Source organism: Vidua macroura, chromosome 5 (assembly GCF_024509145.1).
Source record: "Vidua macroura isolate BioBank_ID:100142 chromosome 5, ASM2450914v1, whole genome shotgun sequence".
Lineage (NCBI taxonomy): Eukaryota > Metazoa > Chordata > Aves > Passeriformes > Viduidae > Vidua > Vidua macroura.
The window spans coordinates 14,905,907-14,921,069 of record NC_071575.1 but is presented as its reverse complement, the minus strand read 5'-3'; the positions used below and the strand labels follow the sequence as shown (position 1 = coordinate 14,921,069).

General features: G+C 37.7%; 2 protein-coding genes across 13 annotated transcripts in view; one reads left to right on the top strand and one right to left on the bottom strand.

Moving 5' to 3' along the window:
• CDK17 (cyclin dependent kinase 17) overlaps positions 1-15,163 on the top strand; it is a 115,083-nt gene that overhangs the window by 82,676 nt on the left and 17,244 nt on the right. For 7 of the 11 annotated variants that reach the window (XM_053977025.1, XM_053977029.1, XM_053977028.1 and 4 more), the window contains 7 exons: positions 378-501; positions 1,480-1,600; positions 2,079-2,176; positions 2,445-2,550; positions 3,347-3,389; positions 4,259-4,349; positions 4,580-4,657. In XM_053977025.1, coding sequence (XP_053833000.1) covers positions 378-501; positions 1,480-1,600; positions 2,079-2,176; positions 2,445-2,550; positions 3,347-3,389; positions 4,259-4,349; positions 4,580-4,657 — 661 coding nt within the window. Of the gene's footprint in view, positions 1-377; positions 502-1,479; positions 1,601-2,078; positions 2,177-2,444; positions 2,551-3,346; positions 3,390-4,258; positions 4,350-4,579; positions 4,658-5,064; positions 8,404-9,914; positions 10,081-15,163 lie in introns of those variants that run through there. The other 4 variants (XM_053977030.1, XM_053977034.1, XM_053977033.1 and 1 more) reach the window with 3 other exon arrangements.
• Positions 11,023-15,163, bottom strand: part of ELK3 (ETS transcription factor ELK3) — a 37,196-nt gene continuing 33,055 nt past the window's right edge. For both annotated transcript variants that reach the window (XM_053977036.1, XM_053977037.1), the window contains one exon: positions 11,023-13,914. In XM_053977036.1, coding sequence (XP_053833011.1) covers positions 13,816-13,914 — 99 coding nt within the window. In that variant the 3' untranslated portion in view covers positions 11,023-13,815. The remainder of the gene's footprint in view (positions 13,915-15,163) is intronic.

The following is a 15,163-nucleotide window of genomic DNA, read 5'->3' as shown; positions in this document are numbered from 1 at the left end:
CAGAAGGGTCTCTGTGGCCACTGGAGTATATAGTCAGAGACAGTTATCTTTAAAGACATTAGTTTGGGGAAGAGCAATGGTAAATGCTTACTTTAAAAATAAACAGCCCTGTGTTTCTCTGCAGTTAAACAGAGGAAATTACTCTGAAAGTCTTTGTTATAAAGTATGGTGTTAAAGCAGTGCATTAGCGTAAAATTATTTTAAATCTTTGGATGATAATGATGATGTCCAGAATTTGCTTGTAAGGAAAGTAACTCGCTTTTCAGAAAAGTAATTTTGTCCTGCTTACAGTGCTTAACTTTCCAGTGCCCAACTAGTCATGCAATGTGTAGGATACAATTTTTTGTCTTAATTTATATGTATGTTCTCTTTTGTAGCTATTTTTATATCAGATTCTTCGTGGTTTGGCATACTGTCATAGGAGAAAGGTGTTACATCGAGATTTGAAGCCACAAAATCTACTAATTAATGAGAAAGGAGAACTGAAGCTTGCAGACTTTGGTACGGCCTGAAATTACTCTGTAATAACTATTCTTTTCCTTAAAAGGAGAAATGAGTACATTGGGTCTGTAGTGAATTTGGGTGTTCTCAAATGGAAAATGAAAGTCAGCCTTTTACAGGGCATAAGTAATCAGTGTAATACCTCTATAGGTAACACTGTCACTCCACTTGCAATTTGAAAGTAGTCTTACTACTTTCAGTAGTAGTAGCTTCCTGTGAAATTGATACTTAGTCAAATCCTTAAGGTGGAGCTCACCTTGCTTCTCCTAACACTGCAGTCACTTTAAAGCAAGGTAACCATGACAGGAGAGAGGAAGGGTTTGTTCATGTGCTAAATTGTCAAGTGTTGCACTATCACTGATACACCAAATGCCTTGAGATGTACAGTAGAGTAGGGCATCCACATTTCCCTGTTACCTTCTGTGCCTGGAAGATCCTTTGAAAGTTGTGGTCTGTGCCTCTGATTTTACCCCTTCTGTGTGAATGAAAGTTGCTCAGAAGATTGCATCTAACCTGATAGACCTGAATTATATTGAAGATATTGCTGACAAATTGACAATGTTAGGATGGAAAAGCCCTGCTGATCCAACACTGATTTGGTCTGCTTCCACCACTTAGTTAATGGTTTGTTGCCTTCTGCCTTTTACAATGTAATTTTCCAGAAACAGTGCAGAAGGTTTTCGCAGCAGGTAGGTGTCATATCAATCTAATGCTATTTTATGAAATTTAAAGGATTAGTCCAGGTTTTGATCTGTTTACCTTTCTTCTGTGCTTAAAAATGCTGACCGTGAGATTGCCATAAATACTAAAAGGCAATAGAAATCTCTTTATTAGGGCATTAAATAACATTAAGAGATGGCAAGTATAATAGTGATGGTATTTAGCAAATATAACAGGGTCCTAAAAATAGTTTGTCAGTTTCATACAAAAAGGATTTTAGCAAGCTGTACATGACTCTTCATTTCCCTTTTTATCAAGGATTGGCAAGAGCGAAGTCTGTTCCTACAAAGACTTATTCTAATGAAGTTGTCACATTATGGTACAGACCACCTGATGTTCTTCTTGGATCTTCAGAGTATTCAACTCAAATTGACATGTGGTTTGTATAGCTTTGTCTAGTTCAAAGTTTTGTTTTGAGTCAAGTTGAAAAAATGTCAGCTTGGTTGTTAAATAAGTAACATATATATAAATAAATACATAAATACGTAACATTCAGATACACAGCCTTTGAGTTTTTGTATTTAGGAAAAAAAGCAAGTTTGCTTCTCCTAATGACAGGGTAACATGGTATTTTACCATGAACTTTAACAAAATTGATTAATTCAACATCTGAAGGAAGAGGATATAATATAACTATGACACAGGTTTTGTTTAGTCTTTGACAGAACTTCTGTTACTTCTGTTACTACAAATCTTTCTAAATTAAAATCTTTCTAAATTAAAATATTAAATATTTTAATAGTAATGTGTGGCTAACAACCAGTAATTTGTTTTAATTGAAGAGAAATCCTGGAAGTCTTTACAAGCTGAAATTAAAAGATTATTTCTGCTTTATCTTTTTCTCTGTCTTTATAAAGGGGTGTCGGATGCATATTTTTTGAAATGGCATCAGGAAGGCCTCTTTTTCCTGGTTCAACTGTTGAAGATGAACTGCACTTAATTTTCAGACTTCTTGGTAAATGGATACTTTTAGTAATGTTAATGTTAACTCACCGTATTTGTATGAGAACTGTGGATCTTTATCTCGGAACAGTATTATATATTTCATTATAATCAAAGTTACGAAAATGATTCAGCTGACTGTACAGCTGAGTTTGCACAACATAGGGCATATTGAATGTTTTTTCCCTTTTTCCTTTAAATTACAGGGTTAAATGCTTTTTTATGTCAAAGTTGCTTGTTTATATTTTTTAAGTTGAATTTGTTGCTGCTTCTAAATGCAGGAACTCCATGTCAAGAAACATGGCCAGGCATTTCTTCCAGTGATGAATTTAGAAACTACAACTTTCCTAAGTATAAACCACAACCTCTCATCAGCCATGCACCAAGGTACTTTGTGTTTTATTAATAGAAAATATGCATCCCTGTGGCTTTGCATATTCCTAAGTGGGAATGCATTTCCAAGTATAATCTGCCACTGAATGGTGTAAAACTCTTCATCAGTTGTGTTACTGTGGGCAGATGATAATGCAAAGCAGAACCTGTTACTATGTGATTACTTTCTCTAATATCATTCTTGGTATCACAGCTCCTTAATGACCTGTGGAATGATAAACTCCAATTAATAATGTCTCCATAGCAGGAGAATTGACACAGCATTTCCTAAAGGACAGAAATTCTCTTCTGGTTATATACTAGACCCAGGCCATTTGTTAAAATGGTTTCCTTGAGCAGTTTCTTGTAATCATTTTAAAACCATAAAGAGGAAGATGAAGGGTCTGTGCAACTGCACAGTTTATTTATTCTAAATAAACTTAATAACAAAGACATTCGTTGTCTGCCTTGAAGATCTAACATTGTATCCATCTAGTAAATGAGTAGTATTAATCTTAAAATAAATAATTTAAAATATTCAAATAAATGATCCAGGTCAACCTAGTAAATGACAATCCAAACTTAGGATTTCTGTGTCTCCAGTGTTTTCCAAATAGTCTTGTTCTGAGATATTAGGACTCATATGTATTCACATTAACATGAATTAATGTTGTTTAGGTGAACTAATTTCCATATTTAGATACAATTTTCAGGTTTGATATCATTTAATTAAGTCAGTTCCTCTGCAGTTTTACTTCTGTAAATACAATTCAATAACTGTTTTAATTTTTAAAAATATCTTTATTTTTAGGCTAGACACGGAAGGAATTGAATTGATAGCGAAGTTCCTTCAAGTAAGATGTGTTTTGTGGCTTTCCTATATAAAAGCGCAAGTTTTGAGTTCTAATATATTACATACAAAACGTATTAGAAGCCAAAGTATTTAGTTCTGTCTCAAAATGGAATGTGCAGCTGAGTCTGTAGTGGATGACAGATGTGAGAAGAAGTCTGTAGTGTGAGAATTAATTGATGCTTGTTTTTTTTTCCCCCAGAACTAATTTCTTGTCTTATGACCTTTCATAAAAATAGAATTATTCTGTGTTAGCCCTGAAAACACTAAATCTCTTGTGAAATACGGTATTAAACTAGAACTTTTAAATACAAGTGCTAAATTTCTTTAATGATTAACTGAGCTTAGTACTAGAGAAGGAGTTACTACGGTGTAATATTACTATTTGATGCTGCAACTGTATTCAAAAGCTGAAGTGGTATGTAGGTTTAATCTTTGAATCTGTATTAAAAATGAGCTGGAAGCAAGATGGAAGGCCAACTCCTGCATCTTTGAGTAGATGCAGCACTGTAACTTATTTGTGTGCAGCTTGCCTAGAAACATCTGCATCCTTGCCTAGAATTGCACAGAGGCCAAGCAGGAGGTACCTAATCATTGTACCATCTATAAATGAATATTAGGTGTAGTTTTGACCTGTATCCATTTACAGAAGTTATTTTTACTATTTTAGCAATCTTGTTATGTGTTGACAGTACTGATTTTGATAAACCATTAGATAGTCATGTGTGAAATGAAAGTAATGAAAAAAAAATTGTCCTAGTGAATTATGGGAAATGTTGAGCAGACAGAACTCTTTCTCCCTTTGATGAAATCACTTGATGCAAAGAGATTTTTAATGGAAAACAACACACTTGTATGCTTTTATATTAATAGTATGAATCAAAGAAGAGAATTTCAGCAGAAGAGGCCATGAAACATGCGTACTTCAGAAGTCTCGGAACAAGAATACACACTCTGCCTGAAAGTAAGAGAAGTAGGAAAGTAGCAGAGTATTGTTAAGATAGTGCATTAAAGCTAAGTACATTGTGTAAGGAAAATCTCTCTAATGTATTAAAGAAGTCTGATATCTAGTGACTTAAATATTTGTGAATTGGAATTTTTTTTTATCTAAACTATATGATTAAGAATATAATTTTGGTCAGTAAAACACAGTTTTACATTTGTACATGAATTAATTTCTTTGTTACATTCCAGGTGTTTCAATATTCAGTCTAAAAGAGATTCAATTGCAAAAAGACCCTGGCTTTCGAAATTCCACTTACCCAGAGACCGGTACGGAAAGCTTTATATTTTCTCATGCTTGCTAAAAGAATGCTGTGCCAGAGGCATTTGGAATTGAAAAATGCTTTGTTAAATGGTTTGTGTGAATCTACTGAGAAAAAAAAAATCCAGAATGATTTACTGAGATTCCTGTACAGACACATAAGCTAAGTGCACAGAAAGATGTGAGTTTTACTGGGCAGGTAAGAACATTTTGGAGTTTCAAACTGGTACTCTATGGGGGGTTAGAGGTGACAAAGTGAAAAACCAATGCAGTGAGTGCAGTTAAAAGAAAGATGCTGATGCTGATTGAAGCGCAAGGGGTGTCGCCTTGAAGAAGGATGAAGATCTGGATAATAACTTAATACCGCATTGTGCAAATGCTTCAGTTTCTTACCATGGTCCGTGTTGTGTTGCAGGACATGGGAAGAACAGAAGGCAGAGCATGCTTTTCTAAAGGGGGCAGTGCAGAGTCAAGCCCAAGCCTATCCTGTTGATCAAGGACTCGGATCCAAAGGCAGTGCTTTCTGTTGGTGGACTTGGAATCGCAGTTTGTCTACACTGTCCTCTTAACAGTGGAGTCTTTTTATTTCCAACCTGCAAATTATGTTTTTATATTTGTTGTCACAGTGTGACAATTTTTTGTACAGTTGGTTTTAAGGTCTCCTCTGCCACTAGAGCCAGTAGGTTACAGCTGTTGATGTAACTGTAGCTGCAATTTTTGTGCAGGACTGAGAAACACAGTGCATTATTTATTGCGGAATCATTGCTGCTAAATAACTACTGTCTGTATAGTTAACACAACAGTTCCATGCCTGAAGAAGTTGCAATGGCTTTATAATATGTGAATGCATCTGTTTCTCTTGATAAAATGTTCTACTGCTGCGGGGTTTTTTTTGTATTTCTTAAACTGCAGTGTTTCCTGGAATGTAAGCATAGCTTTGCTTGGCTATAGGTGAGCCATCTTTAATGCTCTAAGTTCTTGGCACTTAATTCCTTATTTAACATTGGAAGTATGTGTTGAAATAGTTGAAAAATTATAATGCGTATTATGTTTTTGAAAAGCACATGGTGTGAAGGTTGATTCAAACAAGTGAAAAGTAACTTTAATTTGCTCTCAGATCCTATGTTAGTTATTGATAAATTGGAGCATGGAGGCTGGACATTTTGTCAGGCTTACTCCAGCATAACATATTTGCACATTGTTGTGCATATGGGGCCTGCAGAAACAATAACTTTTTTACCTTGTTTTTAACTTGGAAATACAAATAGTAAAAGGACAATTCATATATGTTGGACCCTGGCTTACTTTTCATTACAGAGGAACAGGACAACTAATTACACAAATATGGGAATAATGTCACACTTTCCCCACTTTGTTCCTCTCCCATTTGTGCATTATTCACTTGAAATCAACTGGAAAGATGCAAGTTTGTACTTGAGAAGAACTCACTATGCTACAGAGCTTTTACAATGGGAACTTAGAGAGTTTTTCAGATCTTAGATGTTACCTGTTTTCCAGAGATAGTAAACATATTACTACTATGCTTATGCATCTCAGTGAGTATCATAAGTACACCCTTGGTGATGGTTACAGTATTTTTAAGCATTTGTGTTCACCTTTATGAACCTATTTGTTTAGTGCATCTTAAAGAGACTGTAAATCTTTATTGGTATATTTTGAAATGGTCATGTAAATCTTTGGCTGGTATATCATGAAAATAGTCATAGGTAACTTAATTTTTCCTGACATTCACTGTAAAACGTTCAGGGGTCCTACCATTTCTGTTCAGGAAATCTTGTAGTTTATTGTTATTTAACAGTATTAAGTGAATTTTTGTATATTTCATTTTAACTTTATTTGTGAATAGTGATTGTGGCATGTTTGGGGGTGTTTTATTAATATTTCATTGATACTAGTAAATCTGAATTGGGATTTTTTTTTTTTTTAATTTTATTTTCTGGAAGAGAGAAATTCATGTGTAACGGTGACTATTGGACCACTACTGCTTTTCAGCATTTGTAAACCGGTTTTACATTACATCTTGTAGACCTAACAAACTGCTGTTATTTCTAACTGACCGACCTGTATTAATATTGTACTTTTGAAAGTATAAATATTATGTGGAATTCTTTGGTTTTGTTTTGAAATTTATAATAACAAAAGCCCTGTGTTGTTAAAAATACAGACTAAGTGAACTTGCGGTTCTTGGGGCATTGTTGGCAGCGTTTAGCGAGGTCTGTGTGTTGTGGGAGCCCCCAGGGTCACCTTTGGCTTCTCCTTTAGTTCTTTCAGTGCAGAGGCAGTGGCAGTGGCAGTGATGTGGCTCACCCATGGCTGAGGCTGCTCAGGACCTTCTCAGTAGCATGGTCCAGTCTCCCTGCTGGTGATCCAGCCCTGCGTGTCACACGGCCTGGGAGCGTAACGTGAGGCTCAGACGCGGGTTGGGCTCCCCTGATCCCGGTGCAAGCGCTATGGGTGTGGCAGAGGCACATTTGGCACTGATGAAAAACCTTGTCCTGAAATAGTTGTTATATATATTTTTATAGTTGCTATGGATCTGATCTAGATTTTATACCAACGAACTTTGTAGGAAATACGTTGTAGATGTGACAGTGTTGAAGAAAGAGGTGTCAGAAAAACATCTTTTTTTACAGAAGTAGTGAAGATAGACTGAATGTTCACTGTGGATAAATGTGGGATTTAGCATTTCTAGAACAGTAGTACTTCATAGGTCATAAAAGAAAAAGTAATAATGTGACACTAATGAGTAAAGGACTTAAAGGTTTACCTGGTAAAATGAAGTGCATTAATAAACTTAGAAAGGGATCAGCCACAGCTAACAAAAGGATGTTCCATTTTAAGTAGGAATTCAGCTTTTTTGTTACAGATGAAAAGATCCTCCATAAAATTAAAGCAGTCTGTTCATAAATAAATTTTTTCTAAGGATCTACAAGTGAATCTGTGTTCTTCATTAGGAGGTAGCTTTAAAGAACATATTTAAGAAACTTGGAATCTGTTGTCAAGCCAGTTTGGGGCTTTTTAAATTGTGTGTTACTGAAGTTCCTGCATCAGCAGAGACAGTTCTGTGGCAGTTGTCTGTTTGGGGCAGTAGTCAGCAAGTCTGAAGTTGCTGGGCATCTCTGACATTCTTTCTGTGGAATTCTGTGCTCTGCCTCCCATCTGGCAGAGTCAGGTACTACAGACTTGGTTTCACTGTCCCCAAAAAGCATAGAAGTGTTGGCCTTTTTGGGAGAAGACCACAGGAGTGTAAAAAAACAAGCAGAGAGTCGCTAAAAATGGATGACTTTCAGTTTGGTGTGACCACCTTTGCTTGACGATGAGTGATCAGTTAATGAGAAATGGCCTGCATGTCATGGCTGATTTTAGGTAGTTATCTTTAGGAGATAACTGGTGTGTCCCACCTAGCCCAGGGTCGGGCTGGCAAGGTGTGGGTGTAGGTGTGTGTCAGAGTCGGGTGGGCTGGAAGCCAGGACAGAGGCAGGTGCTGGTGATGTGGTTGCATTCACATGCAGGTGAAGGTTGAAGAGGAGAGAGGGTGTGTGGAGGATGGGAATTGAAAGGACAGGGTGGGAGATGGAAGGGGCAAACAAACAGCTCAGCAATGCTCTAGTGGAACATGCTTCTCAACATGGCTGTGTTATTTTTGTGCTGCTTTACCACAGCATTAAGTAGCCAGAGTGTATCCCTGAACTGGGCAATAAAAGTTAAAATAAACAATTATTAAAAGAATCAACATACTTTGTATTTGCAAATCATTTGAAAAACTGCAAGGTAGTATTCTTTGGGCTGCTTGCTTGTTGTTTGTGCATGAGTTTTTCAGTATAATAAAAGTTCATTGTTTCTGTTCTGCAATGTTAAAATGGAATTAAGGTTAAAAATACATTCTGTTATTGAGGACAAAATATATGAAAGGTATGTTGTAAATAGCTGCAGGCTAAGTATCATAAACCCAGGAAATACTCAGAATTAAGGTCAGACTTTAAAGAAATCCAAACGAATCAGGGTATGGAAATACAGAGAGCTACAGCACATGATGACACTATAGAGAAATCAGAACTTACCTTGTCTGTGACATGATCATTTTGTCTCATGAGCAGAGTTGAAATAATTCATGCACCTTGTTAGCACATTTCAGAAATTTTGGCTTTAAAACAAATGTAACATCTCTATGAAATGCCTTAATTTTGGGAAGGAACTTGAATGCTCATTTTATGCAGTTCAGGGGTTTTTATATTTTCAGAGATTGGTCTGTTAAAGATTTAATGCTGTCATTTGGCCTTTGTGTACATCCATGTATGTCACCAGTATCCGATACCAATTTAGGAGACTGGCAAGATGACAAGTACAATTATGAAACATAAAGGAAGTATGTAGCAGTTGGAACATTGTAGGTAAGCTCTGACTGTACAGGTGGGATGATCGTGAAAAGTATAAAAGCCAAGCAGGTACATGGGCTTTGGAATTTCTACCATGTACCTTCTTTCATCAATGGAGTTCAGCTGCACAAAAATCATAGTCCCGTTCTCAGCCATGGTGGGATCCTGTTTTCAGAATTGGGATTAGAGTTCATATATTCTAGATAGGTTTTTTAATCTCTTGTATGTGACTTTGACTGGGCAGTCCCTCTCTAACTGATAAAATTGATGGCAGCGGAAAATGTGAACAATTTCTGATTACTTTTGCATGTTTTCTAAAATCCCTTAACTCTTAAGTTCTGTAACTTTAGAGCAAACTTAAACTGTGAATACACACATACACATGTGCTACTGTGATAAAGCACTGCTTAATTTATTGTTCTGGCTGCATCCTTCAGGCTCACTCAAGAAGCAGGCCTGCCTGAGCGCATCACTTTCACGGTCCTCCTAATGAAATATCAGTCTTACTTGGCTCAGATGCCCTGCCTTGAAATACATTTTTCCCCAGAGTGCTGTGAAGTTCCTTCATTTGTTGCAGTGGGATCTTTCTGCTGATGGAATTACTATGGCTATGGATTGCTAACCAGGGAAAATGCTCTTCCCTGTGTCTTCTCCAATATGTTCCTGTAGAGCACCTCCCTTCAGGCCTTGCATGGTAGCATCTGCGCTGTCACCTGCCCCTCCTCTTTCACACTCTGAGCTTGTTTTTTCAAAGACTCTTCTTTCCTTTCTTCACTGTCTTGTAATTTGATTTGCAGGAGGGGGTAGCTGGCCTGGAGCCATGTTAGGAATAATTAAGTTTACATTTATGCATTTGCACTTCTTGCAGAGTGAATGTGAACTGATGGAAATCTTTTACAAAAGAACTCCAGCACATCCTAGAATTCTCTCTCTGAGGATGCTTTCTTCAAATACCAGCCCCTACCCAAAGCAGGCCATGATGCTGATTGCTCCAGAGTCCTTGCTGGAGGTTCATTCTGCTTTTTTCATTTAAATAAATTCATACTGCTTCTCACTCGTGCTGTCAGTCTCTTTGCCCTCAAGAAATAGGTTTGTACTCCATCTGTGCAGAGCACTCATGCATTAATTGGTAAGAGCAGTTATAGTTTGGGGCTAAAATGGATTTTAAAAGTTGTAGTTTTCTGAGGACTTTGGAGGGTTATGCTTAAATCTGAGGTCTCTGTTTGTTTATCCTACAGGATATACAGACAGTCTGAAGATCAGAAGGGAATAGAAATGCCCTTACATAAAAGACTACCTGTATTTACTGTGCCTTTACTAAATTCATTTGCGTGTCATGATGGCTTCTGAAGATGTTTCCCGTAGGCACGAGATCACACAGCCTTTTAATGCAGAGGGTTGTTCTGTTAAAATTAACCCTGTAGTCTTGTTGGAAAGGACCACCTTCCCTTTAAACAGAAAGCTTATTGACAGTTCCTCACTTCTTTGATAGGTATTTCCAGATGGGTAACAAGCCTGTCTTATGAGACCAGTTTTAGTCAGACAAAACAAATCGTTCTTTCTTGACAGTGTGGATGTGTGTCAGGTCTTTTGCCATAGTTTATCACCTATCACTGTTTTCCCCACCTTGGAAGTTTTCTTTAGAACTGAAGCTGCTTACCTGTGCCAGGGCAGAGGTGTGCACAAGCTCTTGGCAAAGCTGCCCTGTAGCTGTGGCCCTTCTGGAGGATACTTGCTTTCCTGAAGAAACAAGGTGCAGGTAAGCCAAACATACCCTAACTGTGCACCCAGCCTGTATAGTAACTGGGACCTTCTTGTGTATTGCTGAAGCATGAATAAAGTACAAATCTTGTAATAAATCCCCCAAGTATCATCAATTACCAAGAATACTGAAGAGAGAATAACTCCCATTTTGTTCCCCAGGATTGTTGACCTGGAGCTCTCTCTGCCACAGAAATACTGACACTTCCACAGTATTTACTTAAAAACATTTATTTGATTTTTCTCTACAATTAAAAGATACCTGTTAATAAAATTCAGTAGATTACCGATAGAATATTTTCTTCAAAGCATAAGGCATAACAGTCAAGTGTTTCATATAAGTGTTAGACTTGAGAGGCTGGACTCTATTTGTATAAATACTTCCCAACAGCAAAAATTTTTTATTCCACATTATTGACTGATTTAGAAGGCAGATTTTAACAGCCTACTTATTTCAGCTGAAACGACAACTAGCAGATGTATTTTCTTGCTATTTTTATTCTCTCAAAGATGAGAAGACATCACCTCTTCCCACTTTCTGTCTTCCATTGTTTACTGGATTCTCTCAGATCCTTTCCAGTAATTTTTTCAAAAAGGACTTTGTCCCAGAATTGTTGTTTTCTGCTATCATTAAAAAAAGTCCAAAATCATTTAAGGGATGGAGGGTGTGTTGAGCCTTTTGAGAAGAAAGAAATCTGCCTTATTAATAGTAAAACCTTGGAAGAAATAAAATAATGGGAATCTGGGTACTTCTAAGAATCTCTTCTCTGTCACATAGTCCCTCCTCTCATGGTCATCTGGTTTTTTTGCAGTGTAATATTCCATACTAGTATGTTTTCATCTTTTTAAACTCATAGTGAGAAACACTGTCTCGATGTTGGGTTCTCCTGTTAGGTACAGTGGCACATACAAGACAAGTCTCTATGCTGCTGTTCATGCCTTATAGGTGTAACTAGATATTCATGGGTTTTTAAAAATGAGGCAGGAGTCAGCTCTCTGTGTGAAATAATTGCCTCTCTGTAACTTGTTAAGAAATATTTCATGTACCTAGGAGGAATGCATTGGAAGATAAATGTTCAGTCTGCAAGCCCTTGTGATTTATCTCCACTAACCTTGTCAATCTCATCAGTTACACACTGCCCTTTCTTCCAACCTATTCTGATTTTACTTTGTATAAAATTTGCATTCACTCATAAATTTTGTGTAGGTTCATCTTCTCTTTTTGACTCAGTGGGGTGGACATCTTGAGCTCTTGAAATGCTGAGTCGAGCAAATGACGTCCCAAGTGCTTCTTTTGTTCTCCTCATGTTTGGCATTCAATTGCTGTCTTTATCAGCTGGTACCTACATGGCTACAGCAGGTTTTTATCAGTGCAAGTGGAACTGTCGAGTAGCTTTTGGTTGTGCAACCCAGGAGCCTGAGGAGAATTCCTGCTGTCTTTTGTCAACCACCTCTGCCCCAAAAATGGCTTTTCAACATCAGAACTGCATTAATAAAATGTTTATTTAGCACCTTTCAGGTTGAAGGATCCAAAAGCACTTTACAAATAACTACACACATCATCACTGAAATGCATCCAAGCAGAAAATCAGCAGACAACTCACTGCATACATTTCAAAAAGAACAGACCGTGGCCAGCTGCTTGGCCAGAAAGCAAAGTTGAGGTTCGAATGACCTGTCACAAACAGGGATCGGATTTGGGGTCGGCTTTTAAGGTCTCATCTGAAAAACTGACACAGTAAAGCTGTATTCAAGCCAATTTAGCCACATCAGGAAACTGAAAATTTGCATCAACCCTGCCAGGATTAGAGTCTGTGGTGCCAGGGAGTCTGGCCTAATCCTAACCTGACATTTAGATGACTAAACCATCCCCTCAAGGTAGAGGACATACCCAGTAAATTCAAGTTGCAAGTATATGGTAGCACAGTGCTGTTTTTTTCATCCAGAATTCAGCTGTTTATACATAAACATCCCACATGTAGAGTCTCTGCCTCTTTGCAAGCACCAGGCATCAATTTATAGACCTGTAACTTTTAGCTTTGGGGGAAGGGGAAATGTGGCCTCCAGAGTAGCTACAATAGTCTTTCCAGGGAAGTAGTAGAAGGCACTTGGCACAGCTGAACAAAGCACCTGGAAATTATCAGGAATTATCCTCATTCCTTGGGAGGACAAAGATTACCTGCACTCTTTCCAGCCATAATGTTGACAGTTCATAAGAACTATAGGCCAAATAAATTCTGAGCAATGTCTCCTTTTCTACAGAAGCACTCTCAAAGGTTGGAAACCTCTCATGAACATACACAGCCCAGTTCCTCCTTGTTGCAATTTGACAGAAGAGCTTGGGCATAAATGTGTAAATGTGGCTTTGTTACTCTGAACTACATCCCCTGGCTGTAGCAAGGATTATATTTTCCACTTGAGCAAAGGAAAATTATAAGGCTATTTTAATACAATTTGAAAGCACTTAATACAAAGTTATATTAATACACTGCATTGTATGGCCTATCAGTGGAGAAAATACTGAAATACTACCATAGGGCTGTTCAATACTAGTTTTTTTTCTTCCAACTTTTTATCTTAAAACTAGAAAATATAGAAATCATTTACTTGACTTTATGCAAAAGAAGGCACAGCCGGTTATAGTTTACACAAGCGCAATGCATAATATGCAGAAAAAGGGATTAAAAAGAAGCTTCACATCCCTAATAGATACATTGTTGCAATCCATTAAGAAAAGTACTTCATCCACAACAGAAGTGTTCAACACTTGAGAGCTATGATATAAAAAAATTATAATTCATTTAATGCATAACAGATTTATATATACTTTTATATATAAACACTGTTGAAAAATGCTAACATAATAAAAGTAGATTATCCATGTAATGAAAAGTGCAAACCAAAGTAATAAAGGGTTTTACAATGTCCTTCTCATGACACAGGAAAAACTAGCCCATAGGAATGAAGTGTTAAATCCACCAATACATCCTTGGTGTGATGAGGCATCATCAGGATTTCTGAGCATTTGGAGAAAGCAGTATTGGTGAAGAGGCTCTGTCCAGACTGGGGAGTGGCACTGGTATGTGACCATTTAGCAGAGTTGGAAACTGTAAGAGGCCAAAAGGTAGAAATTACTCTTCATCTCAAAACATTCAGCCCAAGAAGCACATGGATTTAGCATTAGCAACTGGCTCCAGATGCTTTCAAGAGGTGTGATGTTTATACAGTAAGACACATCTACCAATTGCCTACATCAGCCATTAGGAATACAAGATAGAGGACAAAACCTGAATCATTTGTAAATGCACGAGGATATAAAAATCTGTTACTGGCTATTTTTTATATAAAAATTCACATAATACATTTATCATCATCCTGAAAAAGTGAACACTACAGAGCAATCACTACAGAGCAATCTTTGCCATCCATTCTATTTCCAAAAATATTTTTTCAGTCGACACATTACTAGTTATAATACATCCTTTCAGTCTTTCTTTTCTGCAGGAAAGAGTTTGGCAAAAGTGAAATTTCAGATGTAGTTTTAGGGCAGAAAAAGTACAACTGGTGATACAAAGTTTGGGGGAAATTACTCTCAAGTAATTACAGTTTCTGTATTAACTCAGAAACTACAAATTAGCTACACCATTCAGAATGTGAAGCAGAACTTATATTCATTGATTGTCACCTGCTGCTTCAGAAGTGCTGTGCAAGAAACTTACCCAATACAGAAGCCGTATATTCCTAGTTCATGGCAGCATTGTGACTGCACCTTGCCTGCAGGGTGGGTATTGACTAATACTTAACATCTGACCTGAGAAAAAGTAAAGCAGGTAGGTGGAATAAACTTGCTGCAGCATGAGGCAGGAATTATCCCAGTGGTAGATACTGATCTGGCCTCGAGGCCCAGCTCCATGAGCTGTGCTGGATTTCTGTTGGCTTGAGGGAGACAGAGCTGAACAACTTCAAGCATCTGGTGTATTTTTACCCCTTATCAGATCAGTCCTTGGACAGCCAACTGTGGGGTAACCACACCCTCCACATGCATATAATAACGTGCTTGTAACAAGTTTCCTCTTCCACTCAGATGGTAGTTGGTGATACCTGTCTTCCACCACTCGCGTAAAGCTGGGCCGAGCAGCGCGGTGCATGCAGGGCACCATGCTCCTGCTGTGGCCCAAACTGGCTGATGCCTCTGCTTTAACCACACCAAACCTCAGGAAATGCTTCCATCACTTCTTCCAAGTTTCATTAAAATGCAGAACCTGATCACAAGCTCTTCCCTGGGTATGCATGGAGCGTGGGCTGGCCTGTGCAGGCAGCCTGAGGAGAGCTTTACCCTGATGCCTACACTGGCTG